The sequence below is a fragment of the Myotis lucifugus genome, unplaced genomic scaffold (assembly GCF_000147115.1).
Source record: "Myotis lucifugus unplaced genomic scaffold, Myoluc2.0 scaffold_105, whole genome shotgun sequence".
Classification (NCBI taxonomy): Eukaryota; Metazoa; Chordata; class Mammalia; order Chiroptera; family Vespertilionidae; genus Myotis; species Myotis lucifugus.
The window spans coordinates 1366306-1380235 of NW_005871153.1; the positions used below are offsets into that span (position 1 = coordinate 1366306).

General features: G+C 37.6%; 1 protein-coding gene across 1 annotated transcript in view; it reads left to right on the plus strand.

The window, feature by feature from the left end:
- The window catches only part of SNX4 (sorting nexin 4), a 76299-nt gene that overhangs the window by 7679 nt on the left and 54690 nt on the right, over positions 1–13930 (plus strand). Inside the window, 5 exon segments of the mRNA XM_014459269.2 lie at positions 39–133; positions 135–160; positions 12505–12640; positions 12722–12871; positions 13692–13739. Coding sequence (XP_014314755.1) covers positions 39–133; positions 135–160; positions 12505–12640; positions 12722–12871; positions 13692–13739 — 455 coding nt within the window.

Consider the following 13930-nt stretch of genomic DNA (forward strand, 5'->3'; position numbering starts at 1 on the left):
TTTTTTTTGTGTTATTGTCTTCCATTTGTTTTGTCCAGATGACAGAAAATAATTTTGGGTGAAGAAGATAGAAATTAGTGTTTCTGAAGCAGAAAAGCGAACTGGAAGAAATGCCATGAACATGCAAGAAACATTATACTGCTTACCTCGTTGAAACAAGGTAGGTGATGAGAATTAGGCCTTGGTTTAGATAGAAAAGGCTTTGGTAGCTATTGACATAAATTCTGGTGTATAATAGAATTATTTACAGGTCATTGCCTTTTTAGGGATTGTTTTTGTGTACTTACTTTTTTTAACAGGTAAACAGGTGTGTTCTTGCATTCTTGGTAACTATATTCTAATGTAATTGTTTTGGGGGAGCAGGAAGACTAGTGAAATACTTTTGGTATCTGGAATATTATTTGACACATGATTTGATGGAGGTCTTGATAGAATCCCAGTGTAATTTTGGGAAAAGGTATCAGGTTCTCAGGGGCATTTTAAGTGGACTTAGGTAAGTGGAGATGTTAACAAAGTCTAGGAAAGATAAAACAATCTGAGTCATTTTAGGAGAGTTGGGAGTTTCAGAGAAATTAACAGAAAAAATGTTGAGACTGGAGCTTTAGTCCTTGGGTAAAATGGAAAAGACAGAGTAAATCATGGAGTAAGAAATCAAAACTCACCAGAAAAGTTCATTTATTTATTTATTTATTTTTAATATATTTTATTGATTTCTTACAGAGAGGAAGGGAGAGGGATAGAGAGTTAGAAACATCGATGAGAGAGAAACATCGATCAACTGCCTCCTGCACACTCCCTACTGGGTATGTGCCTGCAGCCAAGGTACATGCCCTTGACCGGAATCGAACCTGGGACCCTTGAGTCCGCAGGCCGATGCTCTATCCATTGAGCCAAACCGGTTAGGGCAAGTTCTTTTATTTATATATTTATTTATTTACCCGAGGATATTTTCCCATTGGTTTTTAGAGAGAGTGGGAGAGTGGGAAAGACAGAGAGAAACATCAATGTAAGTGAAACACATCGATTGGTTGCCTCCTGCAGGCACTCTGACCAGGGCCCGGGCTGGAGAGGAGCCTGCAATTGAGGTACGTGCCCTTGACCAGAATCGAACCCCAGACTCTGCGGTCCACAGGCTGAGGCTCTATCCACTGAGCCAAACAGGCCAGGGCAGGAAAGTTCTTTTATATCAGCGGTTCTCAGCCTGTGGGTCGCGACCCCTTTGGGAGTCAAACGACCCTTTCACAGGGGTTGCCTAAGACCATCAGAAAACACATATATAATTACATATTGTTTTTGTGATTAATCACTATGCTTTAATTATGTTCAATTTGTAAAAATGAAATTGGGGGTCACCACAACATGAGGAACTGTATTAAAGGGTCGCAGCATTAGGAAGGTTGAGAACCACTGTTTTATATCATAAGGAAAAGTTAAAGGAATTAGATGGCTTTATCTAGAGAAGGGCAAGGGAAGACTCTATTTTGCCTATTATAAACAGTTTATATAAAGACTATACTGAGTAGCCCAGCCGGTGTGGCTCAGTGGTTGAGTGTCAACCTATGAACCAGGAGGTCACAGCACATGCCTGGGTTATGGGTTCAATCCCCAATGGGGGATGTGCAGGAGGCAGCAGATCAATGATTCTCTCTCATCACTGATGTTTCTATCTCTCTCTCCCTCTCCTTTCCTCTCTGAAATCAATAGAGATATACTAAAAATAAAAAAAGACTATACTGACTAGTTTGTTTCTGCAGACAGCAGAAATATTTTCAATTAAAACAGATATGAGAGCCCTAGCCAGTTTGGCTCAGTGGATAGAGTGTTGGTCCTCTGACTGAAAGGGGGTTGGATTCCGTCAAGGGCAGGTACCTCGGTTGCAGGCCCAATTCCCGGCCCTGGTCAGAGTGCATGGGAAAGGCAACCAACCCTTGTGTCTCTCTCACATTGATATTTGTCTCTTCCCCGCCCTTCCACTCTCTCTAAAAATCAATGGAAAAATATCCTTGGGTGAGGATTAACAAAACAAACAAATGAAAAAAGAGTTATTTAAAAAAACAAAAACCCCATAAGAAGCAAAACAGATATGAGAGAACTTTTTGATAGCCAGTAAAAGAAAATGATAAAACTATCAGACCTAGTTGATAAAGACTTATAACCATGTTTTAATGTGAATACATTTTTAAGAATAAAGTTTTAAACTCCCCATTTTCTTACGCTTTACCAAAAGTCACAAAACTTAAGGCTGAACCCTATAACTTTTCAAGGCTTTCTCCACATCTGTGATTTTACTAAAATGAAATATACCAGTAAAGTCTTGGTAAAAGTTGTCTAATCAGCATACAATTCTGAAAATCCTCTTTGTAAGTATAGTTTCTTTTCTCCACCAAAACAAATAAAAAATAAAAAAGGAAAAAAGAATCTTTCAAAAATAAGAAAAATTTGTGTACAATAAGAATTTTAGGAAAAGAGAGAGGTAGGGTGGGTCTTTTAAAAATTAGGTCATTTTGTAACATGTAAAACAGATTTTTAAGGTGATTTAAAAAAATAGTTAATTGATTTTTATAGAGAGAGGAAAGGAGAAGGGGAGAGAGAGAGAGAGAGAGAGAGAGAGAGAGAGAGAGAGAGAAACATTGATGTGAAAGCATATGTTCAGCTGCCCCCTACCGGATTGAGCCAGAAACCTGGGCATGTGCCCTGATCAGGAATGAAACCAGCAACCTTTTGGGGCATGGGATGATGCCCAACCAACTAAGTAAAGCCGGTCAGGGCACAGACATTTAAAAGTTATTTAAAACTAACAAACAAACCACATGGTCCTCCATGAGAGGGTCTCTGTGTTGTTGTTTAGTTAAATTAGCCACTTAAAAAAATCATACTTTAGAAGTTAGTGTTAACTCTAGCTTTTTAGGTACATTTTAAAATTTAAAACTAAAAAGGACCTTTTTGGTAGGTGCCCATTTCTTTAACCAGTCAAGCAATGAAGTTAGCTGTTTATTACTTTTGCTAGAAGACCAGTGCATGAAATTCTGCATGGGTAGGGTCCCTAGTGGCTGCCAGCTGCTGTCTGGGGCCTTCCTTTGTTCTGCGCCACCCCCGGTGGTCAGCGCACGTCATAGCAAGTGATCGAACTCCTGGTGGGTCGAACTCCCAAGGGGACACTTTGCATATTAGATATATATATATATATATATATATATATATATATATATATAGATATATAGACTAGAGGCCCAGTGCATGAAATTCGTGCACTGGGGGGGGGGGGGGGGCGGGTCCCTCAGCCCAGATTGTGAGAGGGCGTAGGCCAAACTGAGGACCCCACTGGTGCGTGATCAGGGCTGGGGAGAGAGACAGGAGGGTTGCCAGCAGGGGAGGTACTGCTGGAGGGCTCCAGGGTGTGTCTAACCCGTCTCGTTCAGTCACCAGCAGCAAGCTAACTTACCGGTTAAAGTGCCTGCCCCCTGGTGGTCAGTGCACATCATAGCAACTGGTTGATTGTCTGCCCCCTGGTGGTCAGTGCACGTCATAGCGAGCAGTTGAGCGGCCTTAGCATATCATTAGCATATTATGCTTTGATTGGTTGAATGGATGACTGGACGACTGGACACTTAGCATATTAGGCTTTTATTATATAGGATAGATTACTGGAAGACTATCTTTTAAAAAAATTAACTTTTTTCATTGATTTCAGAGAGTGAGAGAGATGGAAACATCAATGATGAGAGAGAATCATTGATTGGCTGCTTCCTGCATATCATCGACTGGGCATTGAGCCCACAGCCTGGGCATGTGCCCTGACTAGGAATTGAACTGTGACCTCCTGGTTCATAGGTTGACACTCAATCACTGAGCCACATCGGCTGGGCGCTGGAAGAGCATCTTGATTTAAGTACACTGGCATAATTTATAGTTGTTTACTCTTGACTTTGAAATGAGTAGAGTGTCATAATTTGAAACTGGAAGAGACCATACTTCCGTAGTATAGCTAGACACTGAATACATAGCGTACGTAGGTCCTCGGGTTACATCGGAGATCCATTCCTATGGTACGATGTAATGTGATTTTCATCATAAGTCGGAACCCACCTACATAAGCACCTACGTCACTCACATGGAGCGCATACACAGCAGTAGTGAAGTGAAACAGTAAAAATAATTTAAAAGAGAGATAACAATTCCTGACCTTTACTTGTGGTAAATAAATAATAAAAAACATAAAGCACATATGTACATACGTCGAAATGACTTAAAATGGGAGATGGCGACGTAACCATGAAATGACATATGTTGAGTCCAACGTAACCCAAGAACTGCCCGTATTTAAGAGTGGATAATCAGTACTTGTGTGGTACATAAAAGCAAAGGATTACAGTGACTTTCATGATTGTATTTCATTATAAATTTGATTTATTGATTGATTGATTTATTTGAGAGAGAGAGAGAGAAATCTGATTTGTTGTTCCCCTTTATACATGCATTGGTTGATTCTTGTATGTTCCCTGACTGGGGATCAAAACCACAACTGTGGCCTATGGGGATGACACTCTGACCAACTAAGCTACCTGACCAGGGCCTCATTGTAAATTTATTTTAAAACAGTGGTTCTTAAATAAAATACGTAGGGATCAGTTGGAGAATTTGTTAAGCTGCAGGGTTATGGATGGGATCCAGAAATTAAGTTATATATATATATATATATTTTTTTTTTTTTACCAGAGCTGCAAATGTTTGATTACCTTTTAAAGTACAAAGGCTTTAAATTTTAAGATAGTCAAATTTATGTCTTTTCTTTATGATTTATGTTTTTCCTATTTTAAGAAATTCTTGCCTATCCTTATGTAGTTATCTACTTTGAGAATTGCTGTTTTGAATAGAATGTAATTACTGTACCTCTAAGGTTAACTTACCTTCAACCACAGAATCCTCAAATTTCTTAATTTAATCATTTGGGATTCTTTCCATAATTCAGTGTTATGCAGATAGTCTTAAACAATATGAATATCATTAAGCCTTTTTATTAACAAAAAGTTGAACTTTTGTCATATGGCTTACCTATCAAGGCTCTTTGGATACAAATAGAAGCCCATTTAACAGTTGCCAATAAATTATACTTTAGTAGGCTAAGACTGAATAAGGTTAAAGTCACTGGTTTTTAATTTCTCCAGACATTTTGTGTTTTCTTGTTCTTGGAATATGAACCCTTTTAAATTAGATAAGAATATGCCTCTTTTAGAATAGGTAAGAATGCCTCTGTGGCTTGGAAGGCAATATGCTATTAACTTAATTCTTCCCGTAATTTGTAAAACGGGGTTAATGATGCTATCTGCTTTATTGTGAGTGTTATATTACATGTTGCATGTAAAACCAATTATGTGCTATTAAATATTTGTTAAACGATTGGATAAATGGGGGTACTTTTGTGATCCAATGAAAGTATTCTCTATGTTTTTAGTCAGTTTCCAATGACTAAACCCTGCCCTTTTAGAGTTAATTAAAAATATTTTTCTTGGATACATCCAGTTTATTCATAACCGTGAATCGATTTTTTAAAAATGGCCATACTTATTTTTTTTAATTTTGTTTTATTGCTTAAAATATTACAAAGAGTAGTGCATATGTCTCTTTTTTTTTCCCCCCTTGACCTTCCCCCAGTGTCTTGTGTCCATTGGTTATGCTTATATGCATGCATACAAGTCCTTTGGTTGATCTCTTACCCGCGCCCTCCCCGGCCTTCCTGCTATAGTTTGACAGTCTGTTCAGTGCTGCTCTGCCTCTGTATCTATTTTTGTTCATCAGTTTATAATGGTTTTTATTATCCATAAATGAGTGAGATCTTGTGGTATTTTTCTTTCGTTGACTGGCTTATTTCACTTAGCATAATGCTCTCCAGTTCCATCCATGCTGTTGCAAATGGTAAGAATTTCTTCTTTTTTACAGCAGCATAGTATTCCATTGTGTAGATGTACCACAATTTTCTAATCCATTCATCTGTGTTATTCCTAGGTATCTTAATTTTTTTTGTGTGATGGTAAATGGGATTGCTTTTTTAGTCTCTCTTTCTGTAAGTTCACTATTGGTGTATAGAAATGCCATAGATTTCTTGGTGTTAATTTTGTATCCTGCTACATTGCCAAATTCATTTATTAAGTCTAATAGTTTTTTGATGGAGTCTTTAGGGTTTTTTATGTACAATATCATTTCATTTTTGAATAAGGACAGTTTTACTTCTTTTCCAATTTGGATGCCTTTTATTTCTTCTTCTTGTCTAATCGCAATGGCTAATACTTCCAGTACTATGTCGAACAGGAGTGGTGAGAGTGGGCATCCCTGTCGTGTTCCTGTTCTTAGGGGAAATGGTTTTAGTTTTTGCCCATTGAGTATGATGTTGGCTGTGGGTTTGTTATATATGGCTTTCATTATGTTGAGGTATGATCCTTCTATTCCCACCTTGCTGAGAGTTTTTATCAAAAATGGGTGTTGGATTTTGTCAAATGCCTTTTTTGCATCAATTGATATGACTATGTGGTTTTTATCTCTCAATTTGTTTATGTGATGTATCACGTTTATTGGTTTGTGGATATTGTACCATCCTTGCATCCCTGGGATAAATCCTATTTGGTCATGGTGTATGATCTTTCTGATGTACTGCTGGATCCGATTTGCTAGGATTTTGTTGAGGATTTTGGCATCTATGTTCATGAGGGATATTGGCCTGTAATTCTCTTTCATTGTGTTGTCTTTATCTGGTTTTGGTATTAGGGTGATGTTGGCTTCATAGAATGTGCTTGGAAGTGGTCCTTCCTCTTGAATTTTTTGGAATAGTCTGAGGAGGATAGGTTTTAGTTCTTCCTTGAATGTTTGGTAAAATTCCCCTGTGAAGCCATCTGGCCCTGGGCTTTTGTTTGCTAGAAGCTTTTTGATTACTCCTTCAATTTCTTCCATAGTTATTGGTCTATTGAGGTTTTTAGATTCTTCCTGATTGAGTTTTGGAAGGTTGTATTTTTCTAGAAATATGTCCATTTCCTCCAGGTTGTCCATTTTGTTGGAATAGAGTTGTTCATAGTATTTTTTAACAATCCTTTGTATTTCTGTGGGGTCTGTTGTTATTTCTCCTTTTTCATTTCTGATTTTGTTCATTTGGGTCCTCTCTCTTTGCTTCTTGGTGAGCCTGGCTAGAGGTTCATCAATCTTGTTTATCCTATCAAAGAACCAGCTCTTGGTTTTGTTGATCTTTTGTATTGTTTTTTTGGTCTCTATGTCGTTTATCTCTGCTCTGATCTTTATTATTTCCTTCCTTCTGCTTACACTGGGCTTTTCTTTTTTTTTTAATATATATTTTATTTATTTTTTACAGAGAGGAAGGGAGAGGGATAGAGAGTTAGAAACATCGATGAGAGAGAAACATCAATTCAGCTGCCTCCTGCACACCCCATACTGGGGATGTGCCCGCAACCAAGGTACATGCCCTTGACTGGAATCGAGCCCAGGACCCTTCAGTCCGTAGGCCGACGCTCTATCCACTGAGCCAAACCAGTCAGGGCTGGGCTTTTCCTGTTGCTCTCTTTCTAACTGAGTTGTAGGGTAAGGTAATTTATTATCATTGTTTCTTGTTTTTTTGCAGTAGGCTTGTAGGGCTATGAACTTCCCCGTCAAGACTGCTTTCGCTGTGTCCCATAGGTTTTGAATTGTTGTGTTTTCATTGTCATTTGTTGCCATGATGTTTTTTATTTCTTCTTTGATCTCTCTGGTTACCCAGTCATTGTTTAATAGCATGCTATTTAGTCTCCATGTGTTTGATTTTTTTGGATTGTTTTTATTGTAGTTGATTTCCAGTTTTATGCCATTGTGATCTGAGAAGATGCTTGATATGATTTCTATCTTCTTGAATTTGAAGAGACTTTGCCTGTGACCCAATATATGGTCTGTCTTTGAAAATGACCCATGTGCACTTGAGAAGAATGTATATTCTGTGCCTTTGGGGTGAAATGTTCTGAAGATGTCAATTAATTGCATCTGATCTAGTGAGTCATTTAGGATTGATGTTTCTTTGCTGATGTTTTGTTTAGAGGATTTGTCCAATGGTGATAGTGGGGTATTAAAGTCCCCTACTATGATTGAATTGATGTCAATCTCTCCCTTGAATATCCTCCAGAAGTTTTTTTTATGTATTTGGGTGCTCCTATATTGGGTGCGTATATGTTTACCGGAGTTATTTCTTCTTGTTGGATTGCTCCCTTTAGTATTTATTATAAAGTAGCCTTCCTTATCTCTTTTTATGTCCTTCATTTTGAGATCTAATTTGTCAGATATAAGTATTACTACCCCAGCTTTATTTTCATTTCCATTCTCCTGAAAAACCTTTTTCCATCCCTTCACCATCAGTCTCTGTGCGTCTTTTTTTCTGAGGTGGGTTTCCTGTAGACAGCAGATATATGGGTCATATTTTCTTATCCACTCAGTTACTCTCTGTCTTTTGATTGGGGCATTTAATCCATTAACATTTAAAGTTATTATTTATAGATACTTGTTTGTCGTCATTTTTATTCTTTACCCCTGTGTTCCTTCTTCGTTTCCTATTTCTTCTTTTTACAGCAGACCCTTTAGCATTTCTTGCATTGCTGGTTAGGTGGTAATAAACTCCCGTAGTCCTTTTTTGTCTGTGAAGCTCCTGATTTCACCCTCAATTTTGATTGATAGCCTTGCTGGGTACAGTATTCTTAGATTCAGACCCTTCCTTTGCATGACTTGGTATATTTCATTCCATTCCCTTCTTGCCTGATGTGTTTCTGTTGAGAAATTAGTTGCTAGTCTGATGGGGAATCCTTTGTAGGTAACTTTCTGTCTCTCTCTGGCCGCTTTTAAGATTCTTACTTTGTCGTTGGTGTTTGCCAATTTAACACTTGGAGTGCGGGTGAATTTCCCGCCAAAATATAAGATGGCTCTGTCTTTTGGTTTTGTTCCATCCACCAAAAGGGTGGATTACAAACAAATATTTGGTAATACGCAGTTACAATCGGCCCGAGTTTACACGTTTCCCGCACTCCACCGCAAATCTATATGAACCGAGTTAAAGACGGCTCCCGCGGAGTACGCGCAATTCGACTTAACTCGTTTCCCGCACTCCAAGTGTTAATTATAATGTGCCTTGGCGTCTCTCTTTTGGGGTTCATTTTGTTTGGGACTCTGTGAGCTTCTTGGATTTGTGTGAGTTTTTTCTTCCCTATATCAGGGAAGTTTTCTGTCATTATTTTTTCTAACAGGTTTTCTATTCCTTGCTTAGTTTCCTCTTCTTCTGGCACCCCTATTATGCATATGTTGTTTCGTTTTGTGTTGTCCCAAAGTTCTCTTAGGCTCTCCTCCTGCTTTTTAATTTTTTTTTCTAGAAGCTGCTCTGCTTGGGTATTTTTTCCTACTTTGTCTTCTAGCTCACTGATGCGGTCCTCTGCTTCTTCTAGTCTACTGTTGATGCTTTCTATTGAGTTCTTTATAGCAGTGATGTCATTTTTCATTTCTTCTTGGTTCTTCTTCATTTCCTCTTGGTTCTTACACATATTGTTGAATTTGTCTTCCATTCTTTTCACCCACCTTATGACCATTTCTCTGAATTCTTTCTCTGGCATGTTGCTTGCCTCCACTTCGTTTACTTCCTTTTCTGGTGATGCCTGTTTTTCTTTCATATGCGGGCTGTTTCTTTGTCTCCCCATGATCTCTCTTCTCCGGGTATCTGGTTATGTAGTTCTCTCTCTCCTTTCCGTGAGGAGGAGCAGGGCTTGTCTTGAGTCCACGTATTCACGCTGCTTGAGATCCGGTGTTCCTGGGTTTGTAGCTGGTCCCTGGGTGCCGTGGTTGCAGGGTCTCTGGATGTATATGCTTCCGATAACAGCCACTCAAGATGGCCCGGTCTCCGCGGCAGAGCCGGCCGCTCCGGGAGAGATTTCAGCAGCAGTGGAGGCTGCCTGGTTAGGGGAGCCTGATCCGGCAGTCTTCAGCAGTCCCCTGGAGTATAGCTATCGCTCACCCACAAATTTACACTCTCCGTACGTCCACACCCTCTCCTTTCGTTCTCTCACTCTCACACTGTTTTGCAGTCTGCCTTCCTGTCGGCAGCAATCTTTCTTCTCCCAGCCATACTTATTTTTATTTTATTATTTTATTAATTTTCATTGGAGGATATTTTCCCATTGATTTTTAGAGAAAGTGGAAGCGGGGGAGAGACAGAGATAGAAAAACATCGATTTGAGAGAAACACATTGTCGGTGTCCTTTTTTTAAAAAAACACTTAGTAGTTCTTCTAGCAGCCTTATATGTGTATTACTAATAGGCTATATTTATCTAATTATTAGCAATATGTGGGTTCTATTAATGATTTTGAATAATTTGAAACTTGATATTAACCTAGATATTTTTTCAACTGAAGTTGAGAGTATGAATTGGAATAGTATTAATCATAGCTAATGGTTAGGTCAGCTCTTTAAAATGAATTATGATTTAATGATCCTATATTTCTGCCATGGGAGCCATTTCTGCATTTTGAATTTCATAATTTGTTTCCTTTTTATTAATATGCAATGAATAAACTCAATGACAAATAATTTATAAATAATAAAAACATTAAACATCTCTTATGCTGAGCATGGACTAGTATATATACTGGTACTTTCTTAGGATTTTGCTTTATTCCAAGACTGATTTAGTTTCTGTACCTTTATACCCTAATGTACAAATGCACATTGTGGTTCTATGCATTTTATTGTCATGCAAAATTATAAATTAGGAAGGTCCTAATAATGTATTTTTTTGTTTGTTTTTTGTTAATCCTCACCTGAGGATTATTTTCCATTGATTTTTTTGTGTGGCTATTTATTTATTTTTCCTTTTTTTTCTTTATTGATTAAGATATTACATGTGTCCACATATGTGTCCTTATCCCCCCATATCCCCCCTACCCCGCCCATTGATTTTTTTAGAGAGAGTGGAAGAGAGAGACACACAGAGAGAAACACTGATGTGTAGAGAGGGGGCTGGGGATCAAGCCTGCAACCTAGGTATGTGCCCTTGGCTGGAATTGAACCTGCGACCCTTCAATCTGTGGGCCAACACTCTAACCACTGAGCCAACCCAGCTAGGGCCTGATAATGTTTAGAACACTGATACTTTCTAACAGTGATTATGCTAGCAGAAATTTTAAGTAGTCAAAATAATTTCAGCTATCTTTTATATGATTTTACCCTAACTTCCCCCAGCTATAAGTTGAGCATTTATATGGATTAAACCTGCTTTATCTGCAGCTGTTTATATTAAAGGTAGAACTAGAGATGAATTTTTATATTCCTTTTCCCCCACCCACTATTTATTTATTTATTTATTTGTTTATTATTTTTAAAATATATTTTTATTGATTTCAGAGAGGAATGTAGAGGGGAAGAGAGATAAGAAACATCAATGATGAGAGAGAATCATTGATCAGCTGCCTCCTGCACTCCCTGTATTAGGGATTGAGCCCATAACCCAGGCATGTGCCCTGACTAGGAATCAAACCGTGAAAGCCTGGTTCATAGGTCAATATTTAACCACTGAGCCACACCGGTCGGGTCCCACCCTTTTAGAGTTAATTAAAAAATTTTTTGTTGGATACATCCAGTTTATTCATAACCATGAATCGATTTTTTAAAAATGGCCATGCTTATTTTTATTTTGTTTTGTTACTCCTTATTGAAGGATATTTTCCCATTGATTTTTAGAGAGAGTGGAAGGGAGGGGGAGAGACAGAGAGAGAAAAACATCAATTTGAGAAAGACACATTGATTGGTTGCCTCCCACACAGGCCTGGACTAGGGCCAGGGATTGAACCTGCAACCGAGGTACATGTCCTTGACTGGAATCGAACTTGGGACCCTTCAGCCTGTGGGCCGATGCTCTAACCACTGAGCAACTGGCTAGGGCTGAATCTATATTTTTACAGTGTCTTAGTCTATGGCATGAATGTTGTTCTCTCTCATTGTGGCAGAAGTGCAGTTACACATACTTTTATTTAATGAAACAACAGCTAAGCCAGATTTTGCTATACATATATTGTAAAATCAATTATACATTAACTGAATACTTTGAGGCTTTTAGAGTGTTCCTAATATGATTATTTCTCTTGAGTCCAATGGTTTTCTATAACAGAAGGAAAGTGGTTAGGAGTGAGGGCTTTGGAAGCACATGGATCTGAGTTCTGATCAATTAATACATTGATCATTAATACATTGTATTAAAGATATTTTAATACAGATCTTTAAGATTGTATGAAGAGCATATACTGTGCGGCTGCTTCCTCATCTGTAAAATGGGGACAGTAATTCTTGTTTTACAGGTTTGTTGTAAGGATTAATTAAAATAATACATGAAAATTTCTTTACTCAGTATCTGGTTCATAAATGGAGTTGTAAAATTTAAAGGATGTTGTATGCATGTATTTGTGTCTTTATAAAATAATAGCAGTCTTATTCTATTTCTTTTCAGGTCAGTTGAACATAATGATGGTCCAAGTGTCTTGACAGACTCACTATGGAGGCGGTATAGTGAATTTGAGTTGTTGAGAAACTACCTTTTAGTTTACTATCCACATATTGTTGTGCCACCTCTACCAGAAAAAAGGGTAAGAAGTGAAATGGCAGTACCGTTAAGAAGTATTTAGCATTGAGACTATTCTTCATGATTATTTTGTTTACCTACCTAGGCAGAATTTATTTGGCATAAACTCTCTGCTGACAACATGGACCCAGACTTTGTGGAAAGACGTCGAATTGGTTTAGAAAACTTCCTCTTGAGAGTTGCTTCGCATCCCATCCTTTGTAGAGACAGAATCTTCTATTTGTTTTTAACACAGGTAATTTTCTTTTATTTAGTCTTTTTTAAAAAAATCATTTGACTTGGCATTTTTAACTTTTAAATTGTGAATGCTTGTTCTTTTTTTTTTTAACTTAAAAAAATTTTTTAAATTACCATTGACATAAAGTATTATTACTTTGAGGTGGACAACATAGTGATTAGACATTTATATCACCCTGATAAGGCTATTGAAATGCTTATTCTTTTTTAAAAAAATTTATTGATTGATTTGAGAGAGAGAGTGAGAGTGAGGGGGGAGGGAGGGAGGAAGAGGAGAAAGAGAGAAACATCGACCTATTGTTCCACCCATTTATGCACTCATTGATTGATTCTTATATGTGCATTGACTGGAAATCGAACCTGAAACCTTGGAGTATTGGGATGATGCTCTAACCAACTGAGCTACTCGGCCAGGGCAGAATGCTTATTCTTAAAGTTATTTTTAGAGCAGCTTTGTTGATCTGTATGCATTTTGTTTGTTTTGAATTTCAAAATCATTGGTTACATTATTCTTTTGGCTAGTATTTTTATACTGGAAGATACTAAAGACAGTGCTTTTTGGTATCATTTAATGATATCAGAGTTAATTAGTCTTTAATTTTTTGAAGCCCAGATTGTAAAATCTTGGGTTCATCTTTTGGTAATTTTTTTTGGAATCTGGATTGAATGTTTAATTTTGAAGTGAAAATAATTTTTTTTTTTTACCCTTTCCCCCATTTCCTCTTAAAGAACATCAGAACAATAGGTATTTTCTCTAATTTGAAATGTCCCTTATGTTTTATTTTGCAATGATTTCTAAAATTAACTTTAATTTTTAGGAAGGTAACTGGAAGGAGATTGTGAATGAAACTGGGTTTCAGCTGAAGGTAAGAATATTCGTATGAAATAATTTACTGTGTCCTTTAATGGTTGCCAGAGCAATACCATGCACTTAGTGGGTACTTGATATTGAATGAGTGAGTGTTGGGAATAGGTCTTGCATCTGAAATCATTGGTAGGGTGTTCAAGGAAACACCGTAATTTAATTTTGATTTGTGTCATTTTAGTTACTAGTGAG